General features: G+C 30.8%; 1 protein-coding gene across 1 annotated transcript; it reads left to right on the top strand.

Annotated features, from left to right (window-relative positions):
* The first annotated feature begins 403 nt into the window (after nt 1-403).
* Nucleotides 404-2,719, top strand: LOC105764389 (zinc finger protein SHOOT GRAVITROPISM 5). The gene is made up of 3 exons (XM_012582935.2): nt 404-728; nt 831-1,233; nt 1,755-2,719. Exons 1-3 carry the CDS (start codon nt 620-622, stop codon nt 2,386-2,388), a joined length of 1,146 nt encoding a protein of 381 aa, XP_012438389.1. The 5' UTR covers nt 404-619; the 3' UTR covers nt 2,389-2,719.
* Nucleotides 2,720-13,893: the final 11,174 nt, after the last annotated feature.

Genomic DNA, 13,893 nt, shown 5'->3' with positions numbered 1-13,893 from the left:
AAAAAGCAAAGTAAATCGATAAAAATTGAGTGGAGCAATTTAAAAAATTATTAGAATTGGATTGAAACTAATTTAAGTATTTATTATTATTTGATTATGTGTTAATTGGTTATTCATTATAATTAAATTGATAGTTGAACAAGAGTTTTCTCAATTGTTTGAAAAACCAGTTTTGCTTAATTAAACAAATGATAAAGGCAAAGAGCAAGAGATGTGTGGCCTGCACTTCACATATATAAGATTATTTCATTAATATTGAACTAATTTTAGTTTTGTTATTTTTAAGTTCTTTTAATAAAAACTAAAATACAAGAAATTCCCTATCCTTTATTTTTATTAAGATAAAATAAAATAAAATAAAATATTGATTTCTTTTATATTTATCCGTTAAAACTCTCCTCAACCTTACCTGGATCAATCAAAGAAAAAAAGCTGATAGCAGGTATGAGTAGTAGCTTTTCATCTTCTTTCTTTCTCGGCCCATTTTCCTGTTACCAGTAAAACTGAAGCTAAAAGGGTTGATTGATTGATTCTCTTAAACTTCAATTCAATCCACCAACATATATAGATAAAGTCCATAATTATTCCATCAAAAGGATCGAACATCAAGAGCATTAATATGTTGGATAAAACTGCTACTGTTTCTGCACTTCCATTCTCCTCTGATCTTCTCAGTCTCACTCCCCTTGATAATGGCAAAAGAAAAAGAAAGCCACCCGGTACCCCAGGTATATACTAAACCTTATGTGTGTAGAATTAATACCCTTTCTTTCTGGGGTATTTTTAATTTGTTTTCTTAATTATAGTGTTGATCTTCATTTTTAATATAGATCCAGAAGCAGAAGTGGTTTCTTTATCTCCGCAAACATTGCTTGAATCGGACAGGTATGTATGTGAGATCTGCAACCAAGGGTTTCAACGAGACCAGAACCTTCAAATGCATAGGAGAAGGCACAAAGTGCCATGGAAGTTGGTGAAAAATGAAACACAAGAGGTGGTGAAGAAGAAGGTATATGTGTGCCCCGAGCCAAGTTGCTTGCACCACAACCCTTGCCATGCCCTGGGAGATCTGGTTGGGATAAAGAAGCATTTCAGAAGAAAGCATAGCCTTAACAAACAATGGGTTTGTGATAAGTGCTTTAAAGGCTATGCTGTTCAGTCTGATTATAAGGCTCATCTCAGGACTTGTGGTACCAAAGGTCATTCCTGTGACTGTGGCCGTGTTTTTTCCAGGTTGGTCTGTTGAAACCCCCCCCCCCCAAAAAAAAGTTCTTTTTTTTCTTTCCTTTCTGATTCAAACCCTAAAATACTCGTAAAAACTTATCCTAATAAAGAAACTCCCCCCTCCCCCGCAAGATTCTTTATTTGTTTTATTTTTTTTCTTTGAAGTTTTATACTGTTAACTATTCTTTCGTAATCCTTTCCTGAAAGTACTATATCAAATCTATGTAATAAAAAAAATGAATAATTTACTGATTCCATCTACAGTTCAAAATGACCTCGTGTTTGATTCCATCTAAAGTTCAAAATGACCTCGTGTTTCAATTTGCAGACACACAAAGACCCCAGACCCCAGTTCATTTCTTTTGTTTAATTTAGTATTTATTTCTCCCCTCTAACCCTACATGAACTAGACTACAATTGCTTCCTGGACATTACTATTATCCAAAGTCCAAAAACACCATGAAGAATCAAAATCCTCGTTGAGCATGCTCTCTTTTCGAAATCATTCTTTTTGTTCTTTGTCGTTTCAGGGTGGAGAGTTTCATTGAGCACCAAGATATTTGCAGTGTTAGAGGAGTTCAACATCAATTCCAGGCGTTGCAGTACTCTCGACTGACTTCAAGCACCACTCCGTCGATCGATGCAAACTTTAGCTTATCCCCACCATTGCCGATACCAAAATCAACTGGGACTCTTGAACTTCAGCTTCTACCATCATCAAGCACTCACTTGTGGTCATGGAGGAACTCGGATAGCGCGAGTCTTTTAAAACTATCTATAGGGTCAACTGAAGGTAATGGGCGTGAAACAGCAATGGAAGCGACTAGGTTGAAAGAGTTTGCAAGTGAGCAGCTGAAGTTAGCCATGAGGGAGAAAACACATGCTGAAAAGGCTAGAGAGGAAGCGAAAAGGGAGATTGAGATGGCTGAGCTTGAGTTTGCAAGTGCTAAGAGGATAAAGCAACAAGCGGAAAATGAACTTGAGAAAGCTCTAGTGTTGAAACATCAAGCCACAAAGAAGATAACTGCAACCATCATGCAGATCACTTGTCAAGCTTGTAGGAATCGATTCATAACATCAATGGCAGCGGTTCCTGCAGCTGATGAAACCTCGCTTGCAATGAGTTATATGTCGTCAGCCACAACAGAGGGGGAAGGAGAGTGATTATATAAAATTTATTCACGCCATGGAAGAAAAAGGTTGTAAGTCAGCGCTTGAATCTCTTGGTTTTTGGATGTACATGTTGAGCTTTTTTCTTTGCTTTGCTTTGGCGGTATTTGTAAACAGTTCCTGAATTGATTTAACGGAAAAAGGTAGATGGTGCAATTTAATGGAATGCAGTGAAATGATTCCCATATGACAAACAATGATCACGCTTTGGGATTCCCTCTATCTTTCCTACACCCGCACAAGGATACCATGTGTATCAGTGTATGTTTTCACTAGAGATGTATTCGAAATTTTTAGCTTCGTAATTGCCACTTTTCTTCACCTATGATCTCCCTTGCCCCTATCCCAAAGAAAGTTTTCCCCACTGTTTTTATTACATGAAATTATGGGATTCAATTGCTCAACTCCATCATTAGACTGGGAAATCAGTAGATTATCCTTTAGATTGCTACGTTTTTATCGTAAGAGTTATACCTCACTAGTCACTAGCCTAATTATATATGAATTATATGGGATCATGTTCCTAGATTAGACTTATGATTCCACTTTAAAATCGAATCAGGTAAAAAAATCTCTTAAGCGAGAAATGTTTTCATGAAAAAAAGAAGAGAGAAGTTTATTCGATATTGTAATTAAGGAATCCTTTTATCTTTCGATTTCAATAGTTACCAATAAGGTATTATATTATAGAAAATATTGATTTAAGTTTGGGCACGTTACTTTAATCGAGATTAATAAAATTATAAAGTTAAAGAATTTATTATTATTTTGTTTTATAAAAAATTAAATTTAAAATTTTAAAGAATAATTTAAGATTTTTTATGAGGAGGATCCATTTACTCTTATGTAAAATTAAAGTAGTTTTATACTCATTTGTAATTTTTAACAATCCAACCGTTAAATTTATTATTACATTTGTATTTATCATGTATGTAAAATTTTAAATTTATCATATCTATTGACTATATTAATATATTTAACAATTGAATTTTTTACATAAAATAAATAATTAGAAACTTTTAATTTTTACCAAATTTATATGAACAAAGAATAAAATATGATGGTTAGATTATTAAATTATTAAATTTTATATAATCCAATTATTATCCATCTTAAAAGAAGAAGAATATGTAGAATTATTTGGAAAAAAAATATAAATTTATGTTAGTTTAAAAAGGAGCAAAGCATGTTGAAATGAAGGAAGAAAGGATTATTGAGTTTGGGATTTACATTTATCGGGACCATTGATTTCAGCTAGAAAATAGGAAGCAACCATTCAATTCAAGGATACTGACACATATAAATTCAACCCAAATTCAATGTTAGGGAAAGGAATGTCGTTTTCACTTTTCATTGCATTTGTATGCTTTATAAAATAAAAATAATACCAAAAAGAATACCATGTTTTTCAGTGCCATAGTTGAAATGGTTAATTGCAGGCAATAGTCCTTCTCAAATTCTCTCTCACACTTTATCAGAACCAGAAGTTAATTGGAAGGTTTTAAATATTTCAGACTTTTCAAAATATTTTTACCTGTTTAATTACATAATTGTAAGAAAAAAAGGTCTAATTTTTAATGGAATTAGTAGGGATGTTGAATCTCTAACCAAACTTTCATCAATCAAATTTATCAATTTTTTAAAGCAAAATTTATCAAAGTTTTAAATACATTTATGGGTCGAGACAAGTCATTAAAATCTAAGACTCGTTTCCTAGGCTCGGACCAGTCTGAAAAATGGACCTAAAATTTTGCTCAAATCTAGCCTTGATAAAATTATTAAAACTCAGACCCGGCCCGGCCTCCTGAATTAAATTTTTTTATATTATTATATTTATATAATTTTTAAAAAATATAATACATAAAAAATATTAAAATAAATATTTCCCAACAAATTGAAATTAAATTAAAAAAATATGTATACTTAAATAACTAAGATAAGTGCAATTTAACAAACAAATACCTCTAAAATAGTAACAAAATTAACAAAAAAAAACAAGAGATATACAATATCCAAACAATAACAACATAATAGTGAAACGATAACAAACTAGTGAATAAACAACAAGAAAATAGTAGCAAAATAGTAAAGAACAACAAGAAAACAACAAAAACAACATCATCTTCTTCTTTTTTGCAATTCGAGCTGGGTTGGACCCGGCTCGGGCCAAAAAGCATTACTTGAGGCCCAACCCATTTTTTAAACAAACCTTATTTTTTGCCTAAGCCCATTTTTCAAGCCTATGATTTTACCTAAATCTTCAACTTTTCGGGTAGACCTTTTTAACCAGGTGGCACAACCCATGATCAGATCTAATTAACAATTAACGAAACTAAAATAATTTCGTATAATTTTGTCGATTTTGTTTAACCAAACAAAAATTATCAAATTAAAAACTACGAAATATAAAATTAATGCATACTAAGAGTCTAAAACAAATAAAAAGGACAAATTTCAAATTGATAACTGAAATAACATTCAAATAACCTAATTAAATTAATTGATTATCAATTTTTTTTAAATCACATCCATTAATTAAATTTATTTTTTCAAAAAATTAACCTCAATTATTGACATTGTCTGTGATTAAATTCTTTGACCAGATACATTGTGTTTTTTTTTTTCTCTAAGCTATTTTGGTACTCATCTCTGCTCAGCAACCTCTGTAATTTAATGATGCAGATATCTTTTATCTCTCAATAGTTCTTTGCAATTTTCTATAACTTCTGTATTTTTGTAACTTTCTGCAAGTATATGATGTTAGTTTCCTCCGACTCCTCTTAGCTCCTTAAAACTTTGGGTTTTTGTCATGTACAACTCATAATCTTACTCAACTCATAATTTTACAACCAAGATTCTTTGGCGGCGATTTTGCAACATAAATTATGTTGTGACAATTCTATGACACCACGATTCTACAACTATTACTTTATAGCCGTGATTCTATAACCTAAATTTCATAGGCCCAAGAATGCAATCTTCATATCAAGTTTAGTTTCTTCTAACTCCCTACAGCTTCTCATAATCCGCTTTGTTATCATTCTGTAGCTTCATGCAACTTTGGCTTTTTGTCGTGTACATATTATTTACTTTGCAAGTAATCTATGCAACCTGTGATATAACCTATGCTTCCTATAACTTCTTTTTCAGGTGCATTCATGTTATATTGGCTTCTACAACTCCTTACAATTTCTTTCATAAAAATTTGAGTATCAATGAATCATGTATGTTGGGCACTTATGTTATAAGCGATATAAAGATGTTGATTATATATATAATGTTGTTTATTATTTTTAGTACATCATGATTATTTTGAAAGGACAATGATGGATCTAGGGGGCACAAGGTGGTCCCCCAAGATTTTCAAATTCACACACACACACACACACATATATATATATATATATATATATATATATTAATTCACCCTCACTTCTTAAAAATTCATCTTTATTGGCCTCGGATTTATGTGTCAATTATTGGGAGTGAATATAAGATAGTGGCTTGATACACTCATTGGAGTCTTATCCTATTTTTTCATTTGATGTTCAAGTTTCGTTCTTGTGTTTGAGATTTTTCCTCACTGAAGTTTTGTACTAACAATTTTAAGGTTATATTTCATGATGAATACTACAACACATGAAAGTGGAACACTAAGGGAGTTGGCTTCCAACTTGGTCAACCTTGATCGATTTGATGATGGCAATTTCTGACGATGGCAGAAAAAGATGCACTTCTTATTAACAACTTTGAAGATTGCTTATGCTTTGGATACTTCAAGACTAGAAGAGAATGAAAACAAATCTGTTGCTACAACTCGAGAAAGGCAAAAATAGGACACTGTTGATTACATGTGCATAGGTCACATATTGAATGATTTATCCGATGGTTTATTCAACACCTACCGGAATGAGGTAACTTTTAAGAAATTATAAGGCAAATCGGAGACAAGATACATGACCGAAGATGCTACAAGTAAGAAATTTTTTGTTAGTCGTTTTAATAATTATCAAATGGTTGATGGTCGTTAGGTTATGGAACAATTTCGTGATATTGAAAAAATGCTTAATCCATTTAAGAAATATGATATGAAAATGGATGAAATAATTATTGTATCCTCCATAATAGACAAACTTCCTCCATATTGGAAAGACTTTAAAAGAAGTCTAAAACATAAGAAAGAGGAAACTTGAGGCTTTGGTAAATCATCTTCGTATTGAAGAAGAATATTGAAAGACATATCAGAACCTAATATCTGAAAATGCCAAAGTGCATGTTACGGAGGAAGTACAGACTACTAAACCATCCAAGAGAAAGTTCAAACAAACTGATAAAACACCTAAGTTCAAAAAGAAAAAAATGGCTCATGTAATCATTATGTTGAGCCGAGGCAATTCAAGAATGAATGTCGATTTTTAAAGAAGAAATCATCTTCTAAGGCTGATAATAACAAAAAGTTCGTTGTAATGATATCTGAAATTAATATGGCACAAGATGATAATGCATGGTGGATTGATATTGGAGCAACCAAATATGTGTGCAAAGATAAAAACATGTTCACAAAGTTCACACAATGTGAAAATGACAATGTCTTGTACATAAGAAATTCTTCCACTGCAACAATCAAAGGCAAAGGGTCTGTTGAACTACAATTCACTTCTAGAAAGGTTTTAACCTTGAATGATGTACTTTATGTACCAGAAGTTAGGAAGAATTTAGTGTCTGAAAGTCTGTTGAATAAGTTTGGTTTCAAACTTGTTTTTTGAGGTAGATAAATTTATTTTGTCTAAGCGAGGAATTTTGTAGGGAAAAGATATATGTATAAGAGCATGTTCAAACTCAATATTATTAATAAGAATAAAATATTATATCTTCTTATATGGTTGAATCTCATTGTTTATGGCATTATAGATTAGGTCATTTAAATTATGTAAAACTGAATTACATGCATAAGTTAGATTTAATTCCTATTTTAATAATAATATTAAAAATGCAATACATGTATAGATTTAATTTCTATTTTTAATAATAATATTGAAAATGCAATACATGTATGTTGACTAAAATTACGAAACTCTTTCCCTAAGGTTAAAAGGAAAACAACGTTGCTTGATTTGATACATCTTGATTTATGTATGACATATATAATACTCCTACATTAGGTGGAAAGAAATATTTTGTTATGTTTATTGATGATTGCTCTAGATATTGCTATGTATATTTATTGCATTCAAAAGATGAAACGCTTGATAAATTTAAAGTTCATAAATCTGAAGTTAAACTTCAATGCAAATCATTTATCAAGTGCTTAAGATCGAATAGATACGGAGAATACTATAATCCAAATTATTTTGAATCCACTAGAATTGTCCATCAAGTTTCAGCCCTTTATACACCACAACAAAACGGTGTAGCTAAAAGGAAAAATAAAGTCTTGACTGAAATGGTAAATTCAATGTTATCATATACAGGTCTTGGACTAGGTTTTTGGGGAGAAGTTGTTCTAATAGCTTGTCATATGTTGAATAGAGTTCCTAATAAGAAAACTAAAATAACCCCCTATGAACAATGGAGGAAAATGAAACCAAACCTGAATTATTTGAAGGTTTGGGCTGTAGAGCTATTGTCAAAGTTCCAACACCTAAACGTAAAAAGTTAGTTGAAAGAGAAATTGAATGCATATTTATCAGATATGCACATAATAGCAAGGCATATAGGTTCATGGTAATTGAATCAAGAGATGTTATTTTTTATGAAAATAGATTTAATGCTATTTTAAGACAATTACGACCATAAAATTGATTCATTCTTCAAATAATAATGATATTTCATTGGAACAAGTTGATAATAATGATGAATTTTGTCAAGAATTAAGAAGAAGTAAAAGGATTAAAAAGGTCAAAGATTTTGGACCAGATTTCATTATGTTTCTTGTAGAATAAAAAGGTGAAAGTGTATGCAATAATATATCTTATTGTTATAATATAGAATTTTCTCCTATTACATTTGAAGAGGCAATGAAATCTCTAGACTCTACTTTTTGGAAAAAGAAGCAATAAATGATGAGATAGATTCAATAATGGAAAATCAAACTTGGATCTTAGTTGATCTTCCACCAGGTTCCAAACCAATAGGTTGTAAATGAATCTTCAAAAGGAAAATGAAGGTCAATGGAACTATTGATAAATTTAAAGCAATGTTTGTAGCCAAATGTTTTACACAAAAATAAGGTATTAATTACTTCAATACCTATGCTCCAGTAGCAAGAATTGTACAATTAGACTCTTAATATCACTTATCTCAATATATAATTTAGTTTTTCATCAAATGGATGTTAAAATTTCATTTTTAAATGGTGAATTGGAAGAGGAAGTGTACATGGAACAATCGGAAGGATTTGTTGTTCCAGGACAGGAGCATAAGGTATGTAAGCTTGTTAAATCTTTATATGGACTTAAAACAAGCACCAAAGCAATGACACCAAACGTTTGACAAGGTTAATTTAGCTAATGGCTATAAAATAAATGAATCCGATAAGTGCATATATAGAAAATTTGAAAATGGAAAAGATGTCATAATTTGCTTATATATAGATGAGATGCTCATTTTTGGCACGGATTTGGAACAAATAGAAAACACAAAGAAATTCTTGTCAAAAAACTTTGCTATGAATGATATGGGTGTAGTAGATATTATTCTTGAAATTAAAATAACCTGAGATGAATGTACTTAAAAGGTTTGATCTTTTCAACTGTATACCAGCATCTACACCCATGGATCCTCAAATAAAATTAGTATCTAATGTTGGTAGGAAAATTGATCAATTGAAATATGCAAGTATAATTCGTTGTCTTATGTAAATAATAACTTGTACAAAACCATATATTACATATGTTGTTTGGAACTGAGTAGGTACACGAGTAATCCAAGTAGTTTGCATTAGCAAGCTTTGAATAGATTACTTAGGTACTTAAAGAAAACTATTAACTATGGATTGTGTTTTAATGGATATCGTTCAATTTTAGAAGGATACTCAGATGCTAGTTGGATTACAAGTTTGGAAGATTATGCATCTACTAGTGGATGGATCTTCATTCTTGGTGGAAGAGCCATTTCTTGGGGTTCCAAAAAACAAACATGTATTACTGATTCCACCATGGCAGAAGAATTTATTGCATTAGCTGTTGCATGTAAAGAAGCAAAATGGTTAAGAAATTTGATTTATGATGTACCTTATGGCTTAAGCCAATTTCACCTATTTCTATCTGTTATGACAGTGAGGCTACTCTAGCAAAGGCATTTAGCCAAGTATATAATGGAAAGTCTAGACACATTAGATTAAGACATAGCTATGTTCGACAAATAACCTCTGATGGTGTGATCAATATTAATTATGTGAGGTCAAGTGAAAATTTTCTGGATCTTTTGACAAAAAGTCTTGCTAAAGATGTAGTCAACAATACCTCAAAAGGGATGAGACTCAATCCCATTAATTAGAGTCATCCATGATGGAAACTCAACTCAATGCTTGGTATAGCTTTAAGTCTTAAGTTTAATGAGACAAAGTACATCATTAGTATGTGACTGTTAGTACTATAAATAAATTCATCCTAAGATTGAAGTGATAGATACCTGTAATGATAAAAGAAGGATGAGTAATGTACTCTTAATAGACCCATAACATAAATATGTTAGAGCGTTATAATTATGAGAACACTCTTGATGGGATCTACCTATGTGAGTGGAAGTGTGGCCGCTTCTAGGAGCTCAAGGGCTTGGCTCTGACAACACTCATGAAAAGAGGACACCGCACATGGCCATAAAAGTGTCCCTGGATACTATGCATTGACCGATGTTGAAATCATTGTGTTAGGTGTGTTCGATTAATCAAATGGAATAGCTGGTTCAAAGCTTAGTTTACCATGCAATTTCGATTAACTTTAACATGTTTTCACTATGTCAAGGTTCAATCGTAAGACACCTTCATTTATGCAAATTTATTTCCAATAATATCAAATCTAAAATATTTTGAAAATGGGGGGAGATTGTTGGAACATTTTTAAATATTTATAGTATTCCAATAACTATAAATGAATTAGTGTAATTAATCAAAAGATAAACCTTTTGTTTCGTCATTGGTAAAAAGTTATATCATTTTATTTTTGAAAAGAATTATAACTATTCAAATAATATTGTTTGAATAGTTATAATATTAAATGAATAATTATGTATTTTTTAAAGACATTATTATTCGAAAAGACACCTATTGAAAGACGTCTCTATGAATAGACATGAAATTTCCTATAAATAGGAATGAGATTTCATTTGGAAATCACACCAACAAATTCTAACATTCTATTTTTCCTTCCTTCATTTTCTAATATTATTAGATTATTCTATAAAGTATTACTGCAGAAATCCTTTGTAGAAATTGAGTTTCTTGTTATACATTACTCGGTGTTTAGTGGACTATTTTCGTCAGTGCAAAACGCAAATAGTCATCAGCTTCATTGTATCCTCGAGGTTAATTTGCCTGAAAGTCTTTTGCACACCAAATATAGGTGGGGGCGAATATAACCTTAAAGATAGTGGCTTGATACACGCCTTGAAGCCTCATTCTATTTCTTCATTTGTTGTTCAAGTTACGTTCGTGTGTTAGAGATTTTTCCTCACCGGAGTTTTATACTAACATAAAATTACGTTTTATAGTCCAATAATTACATTTTACTTTTTAAGTATTAGGCCCATGTTTATACATGATTTTAATATTTTTTAAACAAAAATTTTCATTTCTTTTCCCTAAGCTAGGGATATGAATATGCTATCAATGGTTTACTCCATTTGACCTCTCTCCACACTCTCGCCTTTAAAATAATTTTAAAAATATAAAAGAAAAGACATCAATTAAACATACACAGTATATGGATACGAAGATTAACACTTGAAGTGAAGTTATCATCATTGAGGATTTTAAGTAAGTAATCTATAATCTATAATCTATCTTGAAGTGAAATCATCATCTTTGAAGATTAACACTCAATGTTTCTTACGTTAGCTTCATTGAATAATTGATTCAATTTTAATAGAATAGAATTGTTGAATGATTTTGCTTAATTTGTTATTTTAGGTTATATGACTATGAACAATAAAAAAAGTTGAATCTTTTTTCAAGAAAAGGGAGTTTGAGAGTGATAATGAACTGTCAACTTCAAAACCTCATGTGACTAGCAATGAACAATCTCATCTTAATTCTTCCTAAGCTTCTAAATATCCTTGTAAGGCTCTTAAAGGTGAAATAAATTACTTTAATCAGGCGCAAAGCCATTTTGGAGGGGGGCAGAATTAAGATGTCTATTTTTACAATAGTAAAAATGTAATTTTATCATTTTAATAGTATATATCTTTATAATTTTTAAAGAATTAAATCAAATTTTATCATTTTTTTTTGGGGAGCACAATTTTACTATTACTAATTTAAAATTTTTATAAATTATAAAGCGGCTAAAAGTGAATTTTTCCACTTTAGAGGGGACTGGGGCCCCTACCGGCCCCTCCCTAGTTTTGCCCTACTTTGATGTTTCTTCCATGAAGCGTGATTTAAGAATTTGAAAATTAAATATGGAAATATCTTCCTAATCAATACGATGAAGTTCGTTGAGCTTACAATAATTTGGGCCATATTAATCTACTCCTCCAAAATCTCCCAAGTATATTGGTAACAATGGACATCAGTTTCGCAATCAAAGAGATAGCCTTACAATTGAGCATCACTATCAATTTGATACATTCATTTCTGTTATAGATTTGCTATTACAAGAAATTAATTTGTGCTTTAGTGATAATGTATTGGAGTTGTTGGCACTTAGCTGTGCTTTGGACAAGCGAGATGAATTTAATTTTTTTTTTTTTTTGCGTTGAAGATATTTGCAACCTAGTGAATAATTTATCCACTTGGTTTTATGGATATGGAAAAGCAACATTTGAAGATTCAATTGGAGCGAACTTGATATCTATTAGAACTTAGAATTAAAGAAACTGTCAATGATTGCAGAGTTATGTCAAGTGTTAGCAAATACAAAAAAAGAGAGTCAAAGGTTATCCTCTTATTGATAGAATTAGTCATATTGTACGAACTCTTCTAGTGTTTACTACAACAATAGAAAGAGCATTTTCGACCATGAAAATTGTGAAGACAATGTTCCAAAATGAAATGGATGATGATTTTCTTTCGACTTAATTGATGGCATATATCTAGAAGGACATAACTCAATAATTTTCGATCAATTCTTTCATCGATGACTTCAATTTAACGAAAATTAAAGAGTATAGCTTAGGATGCCTAACATGAAATTGTGTTATATCTTAAGGTACTTCAATTTATATTTTTTTACAAGTAGATTATATTAACATTTAAGAAGTAACAAATTATTTTTTATTTATGGATTATATTTAAAATTCTTCCATTGGAATCAAATCCTAAATCTATCCCCATGAAAAAGTTTTAATGAATTTGTTAAAATAAGATGTCGATAATGGCAATGTATCGCAAAGCAAAGAAAGAAAAATAGAACACACAGATTTTACGTGAAACCCTTTCGAGAAAAAACCACGGGCAGAGGAGAAAGAAATTTCCTATGTCGAATTCGAATGATTACAATGAGTATAGATTATGTCTATTTATAGGTTTAGAAAACCTTATTCTAATCAACATTTAATAGAAGTAATCTAGTAAGGTTGAAATACCTTATTCAAATCAATATCAAACAGAGGAAGTAAACTTTTATACGGATTCTTCTTGTGTAGCCTGTACCGTATCGAAGTGCCGGAGCCCCCACACCCCCGGTTACGACCCTAGTCCAGTATCTTGCTTATTGGAGATTCACGATGGGCTGCGGCCTTCGCCCTCATGGATCCCCCTATCTTGTCACTTGTATTTTATTTTAATAAGAATTTGGATCAGAATTCTAACATTATTAATAGGACATAAAATCAATTTTATCTATTATTATTTTAAAACTTAAAAAGTATTTTCTTTTTCTTTTTCTTTTTCTTTTTCTTTTTCTTTTTCTATTTTTAGGAAAAAAATTTTGTTATTTATTTATAGATTACTGGTGATATCATATAAAATAGTTTCAAATTTTTAAATTATAAACAGATTCACACAAAAATTATATTATATTGTTTTTCTTTTAACATTAAATTAAATGAGAAAATGTCAATGGGTTTTAATGGGCTTAAGACCCAATAAAAATGGAAAGCCCAACATATAAATGAGCCCTATAGCTCTAAGTTCTATTGCTTTGATTCGATGAGGTGTTTTCGTACTGCCCTTGTACGTTTATTTCCGCGTCTCAAAACCGTGTGAAGAATATGGATAGGTGTGTTTAGTCCCTACACTCTTACAGAATTCGATATTTAATTCCTATATTTTAAAAGTTCAAATTTAAACCCTTACTTTTTAATTAAAATCCTAGTCTGATTATCAACGCCTTTTGTAGT

Source organism: Gossypium raimondii, chromosome 12 (genome assembly GCF_025698545.1).
Source record: "Gossypium raimondii isolate GPD5lz chromosome 12, ASM2569854v1, whole genome shotgun sequence".
In the NCBI taxonomy this organism is placed as follows: Eukaryota; Viridiplantae; Streptophyta; class Magnoliopsida; order Malvales; family Malvaceae; genus Gossypium; species Gossypium raimondii.
The sequence above is the reverse complement of the archived record's forward strand: the minus strand, read 5'-3'. Positions and strand labels throughout refer to the sequence as shown.